The following is a 16027-nucleotide window of genomic DNA, read 5'->3' on the forward strand; positions in this document are numbered from 1 at the left end:
TGGGTTTCACCCTCCCAGACTTTCAGATCGTAAACAAGGTGTCAGTGATTCTGAGGATGTAAATAGCAGCTGCTAACACCTGGCAATAATGGAAAGCCTGGGTGGCTCTGCTGAAGCCAGATATGTGGACTTTGCATATTGGAAAAGGACAATAAGACTTTTGACTCCAGATAAATCTAACAGATTTTCTGAAGACAGACAGGGTGTAAGAAAGAAGGGAGACCAATGGTAGCAGCCTCAGAACAGGCTGTGAGGAAGGAAGACAACTAGTGGTGGCAGCCTCAAGGGAGAGAGAAGGGAACACCTGCTCTCAGAGAATACTGACACAACGGAAGCCTGCGAAGTCTTAAATCTGTTTTGAAAGTTGAAGTTTGCGGAGAAGAAAAGACCAATAGGATTGTCAGGGATCAAGCTATTCACAGATGTCTAGGTGGAAAGTGCTTGGAGAAGTGAGCAAAGGGGGCATTGACTTTGAGAAATGGAGATCCAACCCATTGCAACTGGGAGGAGTTTGGGACTTTTAACCACAAAGATTTTACCATCAAAGAAGACTGTGCAACATATGAGTGTGATGTGAGGTTTTCAAGTGTTTTAAAAAGTAAAGAAAATACTTTTCTTTGTATTTTGGGGTAGAAGCTACTTACCATGCAGTAATTAGTTAATAGGGATTTCTTTTAGTTAGTTGTTATAATAAAGGTCTTAAAACGTGAAATCTTGTTGTGTAATTCTTTAAATTGGTCTGGGTGTTCATATCATGTATTTTTAATGATTAATGTCTCACTGAGGTCGTAACAATAGGGTAGATACAGAGAAACTATTTACTCTGATGGGGGAGTCAAGAAAAAGGAGGCATAACCTTGAAATTAGAGCCAGGCTGTTCAGGTGTAATGTCAGGAAACGCTTCTTCACGCAGAGGGTAGTGGAAATCTGGAACTCTCTCCCCCGGAATGCTGTAGATGCTGAGGGTCAATTAGAACTTTCAAGCCTAGCTTGAAAGATAGCTTCTTGTTCGGTGAGGATACAAAGGGATATAAAACAAAAGAGGATAAGTGGTGTTGCGGTACAGATCAAACATGATCTAATTGAATGACAGAACAGGCTCAAGGGGCTGAATGGCCTCCTTCTGTTCCTATGTAAGAGTTAAAAGGGTAAAGGAGTAGGACAGCTTTCTCAAAATTATTGGTAGCGGGGGAGTTGGTGGCGGGGGGGTGGGGGGGGGGGAGATACTTGATGGTGCCCTGTGTTCTAGATTCCCCCACCAGACCAGTGCTCATGGTGGGGGTGGGGGGCTTATCTATGCCCTTAGGCTATGATCGTGAGTCGGGATCCTTTCCAGGTCCTGACCCTGTTCTAACTGTCAGGGCGTCTGCCTGGGAGATCTTCCTGGAGGCTGTCGATTAAGATGCCGTCCCTGGGTCCTCTGTCCAATTAAGGACGGTGGGTGGGTCTCTGAGAGGGATGATGGCAGTCTCACCTCCATAGGTGGGTGCTGTGATGCTCGGAGAGGGAACACAATGGCTCCTCCATCTCCTCTATATTCACTATAATATAATAAATGGCAGCCACAGCTGCGAGGAAAAATTTCTCTCCTTTTAGTATTTATCCAATTCCCTCTTGAAAGTTACAATTAAATCTGCTTCCACCGTCCCTCAAATTCTAGAAAAATTCCAGATCACAACAACTCTGCGTTAAACAAATCTCTCCATCCCACTTCTGGTTCTTTTGGCGATGACTTTGAATCCTTTGTGCCCTCTGGTTACCAACCCTCCCGCCTGTTCTACCAAAACCCTTCAGTGTCTACAGGACAGGGGGAGAAAGGCTGTAAGATTGGCATCATCTAAACTACTTTCAAGAGGAACTATAAATATTGCAACACATTTTAAAATACGCCAAAAATAAGGAAAAGTTACGAAGGGCGGTGGAAGGAGATCCAATGGCAAATTTCAAAAGCAAATTGGATAAATATTTGAAAGAGAAAATTTTGCAGGGTTATGGGATTAAATGGATAGGTCATTTAAGGAGCTGGCATAGGGCAACGGGCCTCCTTTTGTGTTGAATGTTTCTCTGGTCCTTGGAGAATGGGTAGAAGAGGAAGCAGCACCTTTTTTTTTTGCAGCCTCTCTGCTTGGTTGAGTTGGTCCAGTACCATTTCCCCTTTAAGGAGGAGATACAGCAGCTCATTTCCTGTGAGGCCCTGTACCGAGACAAGGCTGCAAAGATAGTGCTGGGGAAAGGGCATCGAGCTTGGGTTGCAGCGAACAGCGGAGGCCGGCAGAGCAGGAGAGGTAGCCACCCGGAGCCAGGTAAGAAATGTAGAGAGAAGCCGGCGGCTGTGGCATTGCAACAGGCTGGGAGAACTGCAACCGATCCCGGCGACCGGGGCATTGCAACCGTCCGGGAGAACTGCAACCGATCTCGGGGACCGGGGCATTGCAACCGGCCGGGAGAACTGCAACCGATCCCGGGGGCTGGGACAGTACAATGGGCCCTGGGGTTGGATTATTATAACCGGGAGGATACATTGCAACTAGCCCCTGGGGTTGGATACATTGCCACTGGTCCCTTGGTGGGGGTAGGATACATTGCAGTTGGCCCTGGGGAGGGGGTGGGTAGGGTACATTGCAACTGACCCCTGGGGTCGGAGTATTGCAACTGGGAGGATATATTGTAACCGGCCCTAGGTAGAAACATTGCAACCAGGAGGATGCATTGTAACTGGCCCCTGCGGGTGGGTAGGATACATTGCAACTGGTCTCAGTAAAAGTGACCTGAAGCTGTCAGATTGCCATAAAAACACAACCAGTTCATTTAATGCCCGTGAGCAAAGGAAACTTGCCTTCGTTACCCGGCCTGGACCTAATGTGATTCCAGTCATACACAATGTGGTTGATTCTTAAAAGGCACTCAAGTGTAACAGTAATTTCATTTATATGGCGCCTTTAACTTAGTAAAATGTCCCAAAGCACTTCCTAGGATTGTTGTCAAGACAAAATTTAACACTGAGCCACGTAAGATATTCAGTCAATCTAAGAGCTTGGTCAAGGAGGTAGGTTTTAAGGAACATCGTAAAGGAGGAAAGTGAGGTGGAGAGGTTTAAGGAAGGAATTCCATCGCTTAGGCCCCAGGCAGCTGAATGTACATCTGCCAGTGGCAGAGCGATTAAAAATCAGGGATACTCGAGGCTAGTACTGGAGGAGCGCAGAGATCTTGAAGAGTTGTAGGGCTGAAGGACACAGGTAGGGAGGGACCTGCAAACAAAATTTGAAAACCACCCACCACTATTTTCCCGCAGTCATCTAGGAATGGGCCATAAATGCCAGCCTTGCCAGCGGCACTCATATCTTGGGAATGAATATCTATATAAAAATACTCTTTAAAATAAGAATGTAACAGACTTTCTGTCAGGAGAATCTAGAGTTTGGCAAATTTTGGTAAATTCACTATTTGTACCTGAACAGTAACAGAAAACTTTTAGGTCTTAATGCTGTGTTGGTTTCTCCTGCATCAGCTGCAGTCTCGTGAAAATTTGTTGGGTTTGGCTGAAATATTTATTCTTGCTTTGAACTCGAGATGGGAAAAGGAAGGAAAGATTAGGGAAAAAACTCCTCAGCATCTTTGGAATATCCTTGTGGAGCTGTCTTGATTTGGCCATGGTGGGTATCTAGGCACTTACACACATGTGCATAGGTAGTTCAGCGACATCTTGGTTACTTTGGCATTGGGTGGGGGATTCCTTACTGTCAGTGGGTGGGGATTCCTTACAGTCAGCATTCCTTACTGTCAGTGGAAGGAAGTCTGTGCCATTATCCAGGAGTGGTGAAAGGGCATTGCTGATCTGCCTGGGATGGACTGCAGTCTCAGTCTGTCCACACTGAACTGGTGGGCGACGATCTTTTTTTTATTCATTTGTGGGATGTGGGCATCGCTGGCTAGATCAGCATTTATTGCCCATCCATAATTGCCCTTGAACTGAGTGGTTTGCTGGGCCATTTCAGAGAGCATTTAAGAGTCAACCATATTGTTGTGGGTCTGGAGTCACATGTAGGCCAGACCAGGTAAGGACAGCAGATTTCCTTCCCTAAAGGACATTAGTGAACCAGATGGGTTTTTACAACAATCGACGATGGTTTTACAACAATCGACAATGGTTTCATGGTCACCATTAGACTAGCTTTTTAATTCCAGATTTATTAATTGAATTCAGATTTCACCATCTGCCATGGTGGGATTCGAACCCATGTCCTCAGGGTATTAGCCTGGGCTCTGGATTACTAGTCCAGTGATATTACCACTATGCCACCACCTCCCCGCTCACTGCTGGGCTACTATCGGTCAGAGGCACCTGGGGAAATGCCTGATTGAGCAAGGATTCGGTGTTTTTTTATTTATTCAAAAGATGTGGGCATCACTGGCAAGTCCAGCATTTGTTGCCTCAGTTGCCCTTGACAACTGAGTGGCTTGCTGGGCCATTTCAGAGGGCAGTTAAGAGTCAACCGCATTGCTGTGGATCTGGAGTCAAATGTAGGCCAGACAGGTAAGGACAGCAGATTTCCTTCCTTAAAGGACATGAATGAACCCAGGGTTTTTACAACAATCAACAATGGTTTCATGGCACCATTACTGAGACTGGCTTTCAATTCCAGATTTTATTAATTAATTGAATTTAAATTCCACCAGCTGCCATGGTGGGATTTGAACCCGTGTCCCCAGGACATTAGCCTGGGCCTCCTGATTACTAGTCTACTGACATTACCACTACACCACTGTTTCGCCTTGAAAGGGAAACAATTCCAGGGTGATAGAGAAAGATTGGGGGAGGGTATAATGAGTTGGATAGCTCTTTCAAAGAGCTGCCACAGGCACGATGGACCAAATGGCCACCACCTATGCTGTGTAGTTTTGTTTTTCTGATTTTTTTCACCCTCTTTTTCCATCTCTTGGTGGGTTATCAATGCCTCATGCATGTCTCCCAGATGGCTGCTCAGTGTGCTGCAAGTGCAAAGGGCATCGTCGACAAGCTATCGCCTTGAATCTGCCTTCTCGCCATTGGCCACCGGATGCCCATTCTCTCACCACACCTTTTTCCAGCCAGTCGGAAAGCGGACAGACTCTTCATTAGCCAATTACCTGATTCTCAACTCAGTCAACAGCCTTTTCTCTCATTGATTTGTTTTTATAAGCAATAACCTAAAGTGTTCAAAGAAAATGAACAAAATGCATCATATTTATAACACGCCAATGAGTTAGTTCCTGGTGTTGCTCTCAGCAGTGTACAGGAGGTTAATCTTTAATCCCTGGAAATTTCAGGAGGGAATTCTGGAGGGTTGGTTTATTTCAGCATTCTGTCCACTTTCCCTCTCTCTGACGGTCAGGTCCATGGCTAAGATTTGGGAAGTTGATGCCAGTTAGGAGAATTTTAGTTGGCTAAAATTTTGGGAATGGTTAACCTGGTGACACTCAACTGAGTAATGTTGAAGTCTGCTGTCTGTAACTATGGCAATCGGTGAGGCTTTGCCATGTTGCTAAAATTAGATTTCACTTTTGAACAGGAGCAGCAGAGGCAGACTCTTGGGCACAGTCTATGAAAAATATCTACGAGTAACATGCAGCCTCTTGCATGCTCTTTCCCCCTCCTCCCTCCCCCAGTCATGTGGCTTACTATCAAAGGCAGAGAGGCATCCAAAACTCTGCTGCTTGTGTCTTAATGCACACCAAATCCCATTTACCCAAACTCCTTATTCTGACCTATATTGGCTCCTGGTTAAGCAAAACCTCGATTTTTAAGATTCTCATCTTGTTTTCAGATCTCTCCATGGCTTCGCCCTCCCTATCTCTGTAATCTCCTTCAGCCACACAACCCTCTGAGATCTCTGCGCTCTTCTAATTCTGGCCTCTTGTCCATCCCTGATTTTAATCACTCCGCTGCACCTTCAGCTGCCTCGGCCCCAAGCCCTGGAATTATCTCCCTAAACCTCTCCACCCCTCTCTGCTCCTTTAAGATGCACCTTAAAAGCTACCTCTTTGACCAACCCTACCCTAATGTGGCTTGGTGTCAATCTTTGTCTGATAAGGCTCTGTGAAGCAATTTGGGATGTTTTCTTATGTTAAAGGCATTATATAAATGCAAGTTATTGTTGACTGGGAACGGTTGGTCCTCAGTGCAAAAGAACAGGAGGAATTAGAGCAGAGAGTAAAGCCATAGCACAACACAGGAATGATGTGTAATGCAACAAGCTCTCAAAGGTAACTCTGCCTCTTCTGAGTTAATTGATCTCACCTGAGTGCAGTCTAAGGCACTTGAGATTTTGAGATGGAGCCGTGGACAATCAGCCAGCTGATCACTATCCATCGCGCCTTTGAATCAGAGCCTTCTGGAGAGGAGGGGCTGCTATTCCCCTTAATTATGATGAACCTTTATAAAACACTGGTTCAGCCTTAATTAGAGTACTGTGTACAATTCTGGGCACCGCACTTTAGGAAGGATGTGAAGGCATTGGAGAGGGTTCTGAAAAAATTCACAAGAACTGTTCCAGGGATGAGGGACTTCAGTTACAAGGATAGATTGGAGAAGCTGGTGCTGTTCATTTTAGGGAAGAGAAGGTGGAGAGGGGATTTGATAGAGGTGTTCAAAATCATGAGGGGGCTGGACGGAGTAAATAGAAAGAAACTGTTCCCATTGGTGGAAGGGTCGAGAAACAGAGGACGCCAATTTACAGTGATTGTCAAAAGAACCAAAGCGACGTGAGGGGAATCTTTCTACACAGCGAGTGGTTAGGATCTGGAATGCACTGCCTGAGAGTGTGCTGGTGGCCGATTCAATCATGCTATCAAAAGAGAATTGGATAATTACTGGAAGAGAAACATTTGCAGGGCGATGGGGGAAAAAGGCAGGGGAGTGGGACTAGCTGAGTGGCTCTTGGAGCTAGCATGGACATGAAGGGCTGAATAGCCTCCTTCTGTGCTGTGACTATTCGATGATTCCATAATTCCATTATATCAATGCCAAAGAACCAGAGAGGAAGCTAGGAGACATTTATTTACGCAGTGAGTTGTTGTGATTTGGAATACACTGCCTGAAAGGATTTAACAGTAACTTTCAAATACTTGGAGTTTGGAGAGCTATGGGGAAAGAGTAGGGGGAATGGGGCTAATTGGGTCAGCTTCTCACAAGCATGATGGATTCCTGTGCTGGAAGATTTCTCTGGTTGTGTACAATGTACTGTGAAATTCACTGGAGATTCGGCTCTGTGCACGCAATCAGATGTTTCTCCTGAATTCCTGATTGGATTTATAAGTGACCATGTTCTATTTATGGCCCCTAATTCTGGTCTCCCCCATAAGTGGAAACAGCTTCTCCCTTTCATAATCTTGAAGACCTCTATCAGGTCACCCCTCAGCCTGCTCTTTACTAGCAAGAAAAGCCCCAAACTGTTCAATCTTTCCTGATGGCTAGAATTTCTCAGTTTAGATTAGAGATACAGCACTGAAACAGGCCCTTCGGCCCACCGAGTCTGTGCCGACCATCAACCACCCATTTATACTAATCCTACACTAATTCCATATTCCTACCACATCTCCACCTGTCCCTATATTTCCCTGCCACCTACCTATACTAGGGGCAATTTATAATGGCCAATTAACCTATCAACCTGCAAGTCTTTGGCATGTGGGAGGAAACCGGAGCACCCGAAGGAAACCCATGCAGACACAGGGAGAACTTGCAAACTCCACACAGGCAGTACCCAGAATTGAACCCAGGTCGCTGGAGCTGTGAGGCTGCGGTGCTAACCACTGCGCCACTGTTCTGGACTCCCCTACCATCGGGAACACCCTTCCTTCATCTCCCCTGTCAAGTCCTGTTAGAATTTTATAGGTTTCTATGAGATCCCCCTCACTCTTCTGAACTCCAGCAAATAAAATCCTAACCGACTCAATCTCTCATACGTCAGTCCTGCCATCCCAGGAATCAGTCTGGTAAACTTTCACTGCACTCTATAGCAAGAACATCCTTCCTCAGATAAGGAGACTAAAACTGCACACAATATTCCAGGTGTGGCCTCACCAAGGCACTGTATAACTGCAGCAAGACATCCCTGCTCCTGTACTCGAATCCCCTCACTATGAAGGCCAACATACCATTTGCCTTCTTTACTGCCTGTTGGACCTGCATGCTTACCTTCAGCGACTGGTGTACAAGAACGCCCAGGTCTTGCTGCATATTCCCCTCTGTTTATAGCTATTCAGATAATAATGTGCCTTCCTGTTTTTGCTACCAAAGTGGATAATCTCACATTTATCCACATTATACTGCATCTGCCATGCATTAGCCCACTCATTCAACTTGTCCAAATCACCCTGATCTGGTATCATTTGAGTAATTTTTCTTTGCACCTTCACCAGTCCCTCTATATCCTTTTTTATAATATGGAGACCAGAAATGTACACTTCTCCAAGTGTGGCCGAACCAAGCTTCTTTACAAGTTTAGCATAACTTCTCTACTTTTTAATTCTATCCCTCCACAAATGAACCCCAGTGCTTTTTTGCTTTTTCTATGGTTTTGTTAACCTGCATTGCTATTTATAGTGAACTGTGTATCTGTACCCCTAGAACCCACTTTTACTCTAATCCATTTAGACTCTTATTTTCCAAGGAATATGTGACCCCCTTATTCTTTCTACCAAAATGTACCATACTTTAAAGTTAAATTATTCAATTTCATTTGCCAGACATACACTCATTCTGTATTTCCTGTAGTTCTTTTCTGTGATAACTGTATGCCCAGTTTGGTGTCCTCCGCAAATTTTGGAATTGTACTTCCGATTCCCGAGTCCAAATTGTTCATGTAAATGGTGAACAAGTGATCCCAGCACTGATCCTTGTGGAACACCACTTCCCATCATGTGCCAGTCTGAATAACTATCTTTAAACCCCTCTGTCCGTTTTCTGTTTTGTAGTCAACTTGCTGTCCATTTGCCTACCTGTTCCCTAACTCGACATGTTATGAGTCTACTACGCGGTTCCTTATTGAAGGCTTTTTGGAAATCCAAATATATTACATCTACTACATTACCCTTATCTACTCTTACTGTTATTTCAAAGAGTTCAATAAAGTTGGTCAAGCATGACCTCCACTTTTGGAATCCATGCTGACTGCTCTTTATTATATTTTCAGTTTCTAAATGTTTTTCCATTACCTTTGTCAATAAGGATTCCATTATCTTTCCTACCGCCATCATTAAGCTAACAGGTCTACTGTTCCCTGGACTTATTCTATTGCCCTTTTTAAAGAAAGAAATCGTATTAGCTGTCCTCTGGCACTATTCCCTTTTCTGATGCTTGTGGGAAGTGGGGTTTGATGCTGTTATTAATTGAAGTTGTTTATAATGGCATAGCATCACAGGGTTTTGCAGCCCCAGTGCTGCCTTTTATCGTGGGTTTGCCCAGATGTGCAAAGATGAAAACTTTGGAAGATGTTTCCTGTTCCCTGCTGTGAATGCAAATGTTCTTTTCCTCCTGTGATAGTCAGCTGTGTAGATAACTAGCGCTGTCCTTGTTAGTCAGTCTCAGTCAAGGCTGACATCCCTCATTCTTTGTTTCTAAAGCTGGGCGTGGGCAGCTGGAATACATTTAGTCGAGGAGGGATACAAAGCAGTTAGAGTGCAGCTTACTCTAGGTTCGTGAAGGGAAGATCAGCCTGGGTTCCTGCTCCTGATCATCATGCAGTTTTATAAGGCAAGGACAGGATCACCCTCATCTCAGTGAGTAGCACTTGAGCCTGCAATCCAGGCTGATACTCCCAGTGTAGCACTGCGGAAGTGCCGCACTGTCGGAGTTGCTGTCCTTCAGCGGAGGTATTAAATGCCCTCTCGGGTGGATGTAAAAGATCCCACAGTTTCAAAGAAGAGTAAGGGATCTCCGTCCCATGTCCTGACCAATATTGATCCTTCAACCATCACCAAAACAGGTTGTTTGGTCATTATCACGTTGCTGATTAAATGATCTTCTATCCAAATTGGCTGCTGCCTGTTTCCTACATTACAACAGATGCTACGCATCAAACATTGCTCTCTCTCTCTCTCTCTCTCTCTGTTTGTCTCTCCCTGCTGTCTGTCACTTTCGTGCGCTCTCTCTGTCGCCCCCTTCCTGTCTCTCTCTCTCTCTCTCTCTCTCTCTCTCTCCCATTCTCTCACTGTCTCTCTGTCGCGCCTTCACTCTCTCTCTCTCACCTACTCTCTGTCTCCCCCTCTATTTCTCTCTCAAATAAATATTGGCCAGGACACCAGAAGGAACTCCCATGCTCTTCTTCAAAATAGGGGATCTTTTATATTCACTCAAGCAATCAGATGCGGCCTTGGTTTAACATCACATCTGAAAGACGGCACCTCCAACAGTGTAGCGCTCCCTCAGTACTGCACTGGAGTGTCAGCCTGGATTTTTGTGCGCAAGCCTCGGAGCAGACTTGAACCCGCAACCTTGTGACTCATAGGATCATAGGAAATGGGAGCAGGAGTAGCAGGCCCGTCAAGTCTGCTCCACCATTCAAACAGATCATGGCTGATCATCTTCCTCCACGCCATTTCTCCGCACTATCCCCATATCCCTTGATGGAGTTAGTATCCAGATATCTATCGATTTTTGGCTTGAACATGCTCAATGATTGAGCTTCCACAGCCCTCTGGGGTAGAGAATTCCATAGATTCACCACCCTTTGAGTAAAGAAATTCCTCCTCCTCTCAGTCTTAAATGGTCTGCCCCTTATTCTGAGACTGTGTCCCCTGGTTCTAGACTCACCAGCCAGAGGAAACATCCTATCCACATCTACCCTGTCACGCCCTGTAAGAATTTTTAGGTTTCAATGAGATACCCTCCCATTCTTCGAAACTCTAGAGAATACAGTCCCTCCTCAAAAGACAATCCCACCATCCCAGGGATTAGTCTGGTGAATCTCCGTTGCACTCCCTCTATAGCAAGTATATCCTTCCTTAGATAAGGAGACCAAAACTCTACACAATACTCCAGGTACGGTCCCATCAAGACTTTATACAATTGCAGCAATATATCTTTACTTCTGTACTCAAATCCCCTTGCAATGAAGGCCAACATACCATTTGCTTGCTGCACCTGCATACTAGCTTTTAGTGACTCATGAACAAGGACACCCAGGTCTCTTTGGACATCAACACTTCCCAACCTCTCACTGTTTAAGAAATACTCTGCCTTTCTGTTTTTCTACCAAAGGGGATCACTTCACACTTATTCACATTATATTCCATCTGCCATGTTCTTGCCCATTCACTTCGCCTGTCCAAGTCCCCTTGCAAGGAGCATCCTCCTCACAACTTACATTCCCTCCTAGTTTTGTGTCATCAGCAAATTTGGAAATATTACATTTGGTCCCCACATCCAAATCATTTATATAGATTGTGAACAGCTGTGGCCCAAGCACTGATCCTTGTGGTACCCCACTAGTAACAACAGCCTTCCATCCTGAGAATGATCCATTTATTCCTACTCTCTGCTTTCTGTCTGTTAACCAATTCTCAATCAATTGCAGTATATTACCCCCAATCCCAAGTGTGCTAATTTTGTTTACTAACCTCCTGTGTGGGACCTTATCAAAAGCCTTCTGAAAATCCAAATACACCACATCCACTGGTTCTCCTTTATCTATGCTACAAGTGACATCCTCAAGAAACTCCAACAAGTTTGTCAAACATGATTTCCCTTTCACAAATCCATGTTGACTCTGCCCAATCGTATCATTTTCCAAGTGTCCAGTTAGCTCATCCTTTATAATAAATTCTAACATTTTCCCTACTACTGACGTCAAACTAACAGGTCTGTACTTCCCCATTTTCTCTCTCGCTCCCTTCTTAAATAGTGGGGTTACAGAGGTGAGGATGCCACCAACTGAGCCACAGCTGATGCCCAGCACTATTAATGTAGTAAAACGTCCCAAGGGCGTTTCACAGGAGTCATTATCAAACAAAATTTGACACTGAGCCAAAAAAGGGGATATTGGGTCAAGTGACCAAAACTTTAGTCAAAGAGGTAGGTTTTAAGGAGTGTCTTAAAAGAGGAGACTGAGGTGGAGAGGTTTAGGGAGGGAATTCCAGAACTTGGGGCCCAGGCAGCCAAAGCAAAGGCCGCCAATGGTGGAGTGATTAAAATTAGGGATGCACAAGAGGCCAGAATTAGAGGAGTGTAGAGGGTTGTGGGGCTGGAGGAGATTACAGAGGGGCGAGGCCGTGGAGGGATTTGACAACAAGGATGAGAATTTTAAAATTGAGATGATGCTTAACCAGGAACCAGTGTAGGTCAGCGAGTAGAGGGGTGATAGGGGAATAGGACTTGGTACGAGTTAGGACATAGGCAACAGAGTTATGCCGTGCTCAAGTTTACAGACGATGAGAGGCCATTGGGTTAGTCGAGTCTGAAGGTAACGCAGGCAAAAAATGAGAGCTGTATATGTGATTTTTTTTGCATAACGGGGAAACTGTGTATGTGGAAAAAAAAGAAGAGAGCGTGAGATTGCTGTCATGAAGAGAGACAGATAGATGGAGATTTCTCATTCTTAACTGTTTCCAGTGGCTGAAGGGTTGATAACCAGAGGGCACAGATTTAATGTGATTGGCAAAGGACCAGAAGGGAGATGAGGGAAAAGTTTCTTGATGCAACGAGGGTTTAGGATTTGGAATGTGCTGCCTGACACTCTGGTGGAAACAGATTCAATAGTAATCATTAAAAAGAAATGGAATAAATATATGAAGGGGAATAAATTGAAGGGATATGGGGAAAAAGCATGGCGGTAAGGGGTGGGGGGGGAGGGTGGGGAGGGAGTGGGACTAATGGAATTGCTCTTTGGAAGATCTAGTGTAGACATGATTGGCCAATGGCCTCCTGTGCTGTACTGTTCAATGAGTCTATGATTAATCTCTAGCAGTGGTCCGACTTTCTGTTTTCTTCTAGGGGCCTGCTTGAGATTGGTTTTCCACCATGCCAAGGCTGAGCCACAGTGATTACGTTCTCCAGCAGTTGAATAACCAGAGGGAGTGGGGCTTCCTGTGTGACTGCTGCATCATCATCAATGACATTTACTTCCGGGCCCACAGGGCGGTGCTGACAGCCTGCAGCTCTTATTTCCGCATGATGTTCATCAGCCAGCAGCAGTTGACGGGGAACCTCAGCCTGAGCAATGTCAATATCAGTGCTGAGTGCTTTGACCTCATCCTGCAGATCATGTACCTGGGGAGGGTGGTGTGTGTCCCCTCTGACTTTGAGGAGCTGCGTTCTGCCATGACCTTCCTACAGCTCTACTACGTGCCCAAGAGCTTGGACGAGCTGCAGGAGAGCGATGTCAAGCCTGCAGAGTCCACACCATTGGCTTTCACCCATGTCAAAGGCTCCATGATGTTCGGGGTCCGTATGTACGATGACCCACTGGAGGTGAGCAAGACGACCCAGAGGGAGGTGAGTCCCGAGGTCAACGGGGTCCGTGCTGCCCCTCCACCCCCCCTGCCCCCTCTCCCGCTGCTGCCGTCGAGCATGGAGCGCCTGCCCAGGAAGCAGGCTGCCAGCCCTCCCCGCAAGCAGAGCCGAGCTGGGCTGAAGGGGCGTCTTCACCACCGCTTCGGCAAGCGCTACACCTGTGATTGCTGCGGCTTCGTGTTCAGCTGCGAGAAGCTGCTCAACGAACACACGCTGACATGCAACAGCAGGCGTGCACCGCCCAGACCGGATGGGGCAGGGGAGGAGAACGGGTCTGACAAGACTGAGATGACTTGTGAGGAGGGCCCTGGTGGGCGGGCGGACTCATCGGAGATTCCAACTGAGGAGAGCTCGGAAAACGACACTGACTCCAAGGGGGACCTCCGGGACTCTGCAACCAACACTCACCTGGTGAAAACCGAGCCTGAAGACACAGCAGCTGTTGACCTCCGAGACTTAACCGTGGTCCAGGTGGTCGATGATGGCGAACTGCCCTCAGATGAGGAAAAGGAAGAACGCATGGCCTTTGAGGAAGCTGGCAAACTCTACAGCAGCATGCCCACCCAGAGGAGGGCGCCTATGGGCAGCAGCCACCAGCGGATGGAGCAGGTCAAGGGTCACTCCGGCTGGACGATGGACGAGAAGGAGGAGGAGGAAGAGGAAGAGGAGGATGAGGAAGAGGAGGAGGATGGACTGGAAGGTGCCTTGAAGTTGGAGCCGCGGGAGGAGAGCGGCAGTCTCCTGGGGCCGGCTTGCGAGCTGTGTGGTGTGGCACTGCCCGAAAGTGAACGTTCCGCTCACTATGTGGCACATCACATGGAGAGCGTGTGTGCTTGTGGCAAGTGTGGCCGGATCCTGGTGAAGGGGGGTCGGCTCCAGGAGCACGCTGAGCACTGCCTGGGTACACATGACACGATCTACGCCTGGCAAGCTGGAGATGAACTGGTCCCCTCCTTGGCCACGGCCCCTACCGAGGTCCCCTCACCTGAGGGCCCAGGGCATGAGGTGGGCAGGTTTGTGTGCCAGGTGTGCGGGGGCAGCTTCAAGCAGCAGTGCCAGCTCCAGGAGCACATGTACCGGCACGCAGGCTGCAACTTCCAGTGCCCGCAGTGCGCCCGAGCCTTCGACCAGGAGAAGCTGTGGGTCGAGCACATCTCCCGCTGCATGTTTGGTCAGCCTGCCCGCGAGGCCACGTCTGAGCGCAGTGACCGGCGGAAACACGTCTGCAACCTCTGCGGCAAGGCCTTCTACCAACGCTGCCATCTGCGGGAACACTTCACCACCCACACCAAGGAGAAGGAGTTTGCCTGCCAGATCTGCGGCAAGGAATTCCTGAGGGAGCGTCTGCTGCGCCTCCACCTCGACATGCACCGAGGCGACGCGCGCTATGTCTGCCCCAGGTGTGGCCAGGGCAGCTACCGCAAACACGACCATCTCCGCCACATGGTGTCACACCTGGTGGGCAGGGAGGTCATCTGCGAGGTCTGCTTCCAGGTGTTTGGGGACGGCGAGTCACTGGAACGTCACACTGACGTCCACCTTCATGCCTGCACCCTGTGCGGTGACAAGTTCAAGCTGAAGAAGGACCTGACCATGCATCATCTGACCAGCCACACCAAGAAAGTGTGAGTGACCACCCCTCCCCCTTCCCACCACAAACAACATCTGCCTCCTGGTGATGCTACTGGACCATGTTTCACTGGACCTGCCAAGAAATGGAATCTCTTTCGTGGTGAGAAAGTTCCACCCCCCCCCCCCACCCTTTCCTTCCTCTGTGGGTGCTGACGCTCGGTGTACACAGGCAGCTCACGCCCCTGGCTCTTCACGTGTGAAAAGAAACGGTGCCTGTCAGTAAAAATGTTTGATCTGGGGGCTGTCGCACAGCAATGTCTGGCATTGACCCTTCCCTTTCAAAACAGGCACCCAGTGGCAGTTACTCCCCTTCCTCACCCTGTGACACGGGCACCAATCATAGCAACAGCAACTCGTGGCCCAGGTGAGACCAGTTTTCACAGGACCTTGGATATTATGGGATGGCTTGGCTCAGTACCACACCAGGCAGTACATTCAACCACTGACTCTTGGGGAAACAACTGACACTGGTGATTGTAATTCCATACAATAATACTCAGACTTAGTAGTCAAGCAAGTATATCTCATTGGTTATTAGGTGACATATGAATACAGGGATCTTGATGGTGCTTTCTCCAATGCCTTGGGAATTTATATTTTGCACGTGGCTGTCGAAACGCAACTGTTTTTTAATATACACCTTTTATTTCTCTGAATGATGGTTTCATGTCTAATTTCCTTTCTCTGTCAGTGAGAGGCCCTGGTACATTGTCGAACAAACTGTCAGTGCAAGGTTCCTGTCGTTCAAGAGCACTGAGTGACAATTGACAGAGATACATCTGTGTCTAGCGATCCACTCAGTGTGTCGCACATCAACTCGAGAAGCCAGGATCTTTCTCCTTGGAGCAGAGATAGTTAAGGGAAGACTTGATAGAAGTGTTCAAAATGACTAATGGGTTTTGACAG

At 47.2% G+C, this 16027-nt stretch overlaps 1 protein-coding gene across 1 annotated transcript; it reads left to right on the forward strand.

Moving 5' to 3' along the window:
• Positions 1-2214: 2214 nt before the first annotated feature.
• On the forward strand, positions 2215-15777 carry zbtb1 (zinc finger and BTB domain containing 1). The gene is made up of 2 exons (XM_068038494.1): positions 2215-2303; positions 12971-15777. The coding sequence occupies exon 2, from the start codon at positions 12998-13000 to the stop codon at positions 15116-15118; it is 2121 nt and encodes a 706-aa protein (XP_067894595.1). The 5' UTR covers positions 2215-2303; positions 12971-12997; the 3' UTR covers positions 15119-15777.
• The last annotated feature ends 250 nt before the right edge of the window (positions 15778-16027 follow it).

The sequence above is a fragment of the Heterodontus francisci genome, chromosome 9 (genome assembly GCF_036365525.1).
Source record: "Heterodontus francisci isolate sHetFra1 chromosome 9, sHetFra1.hap1, whole genome shotgun sequence".
In the NCBI taxonomy this organism is placed as follows: Eukaryota; Metazoa; Chordata; class Chondrichthyes; order Heterodontiformes; family Heterodontidae; genus Heterodontus; species Heterodontus francisci.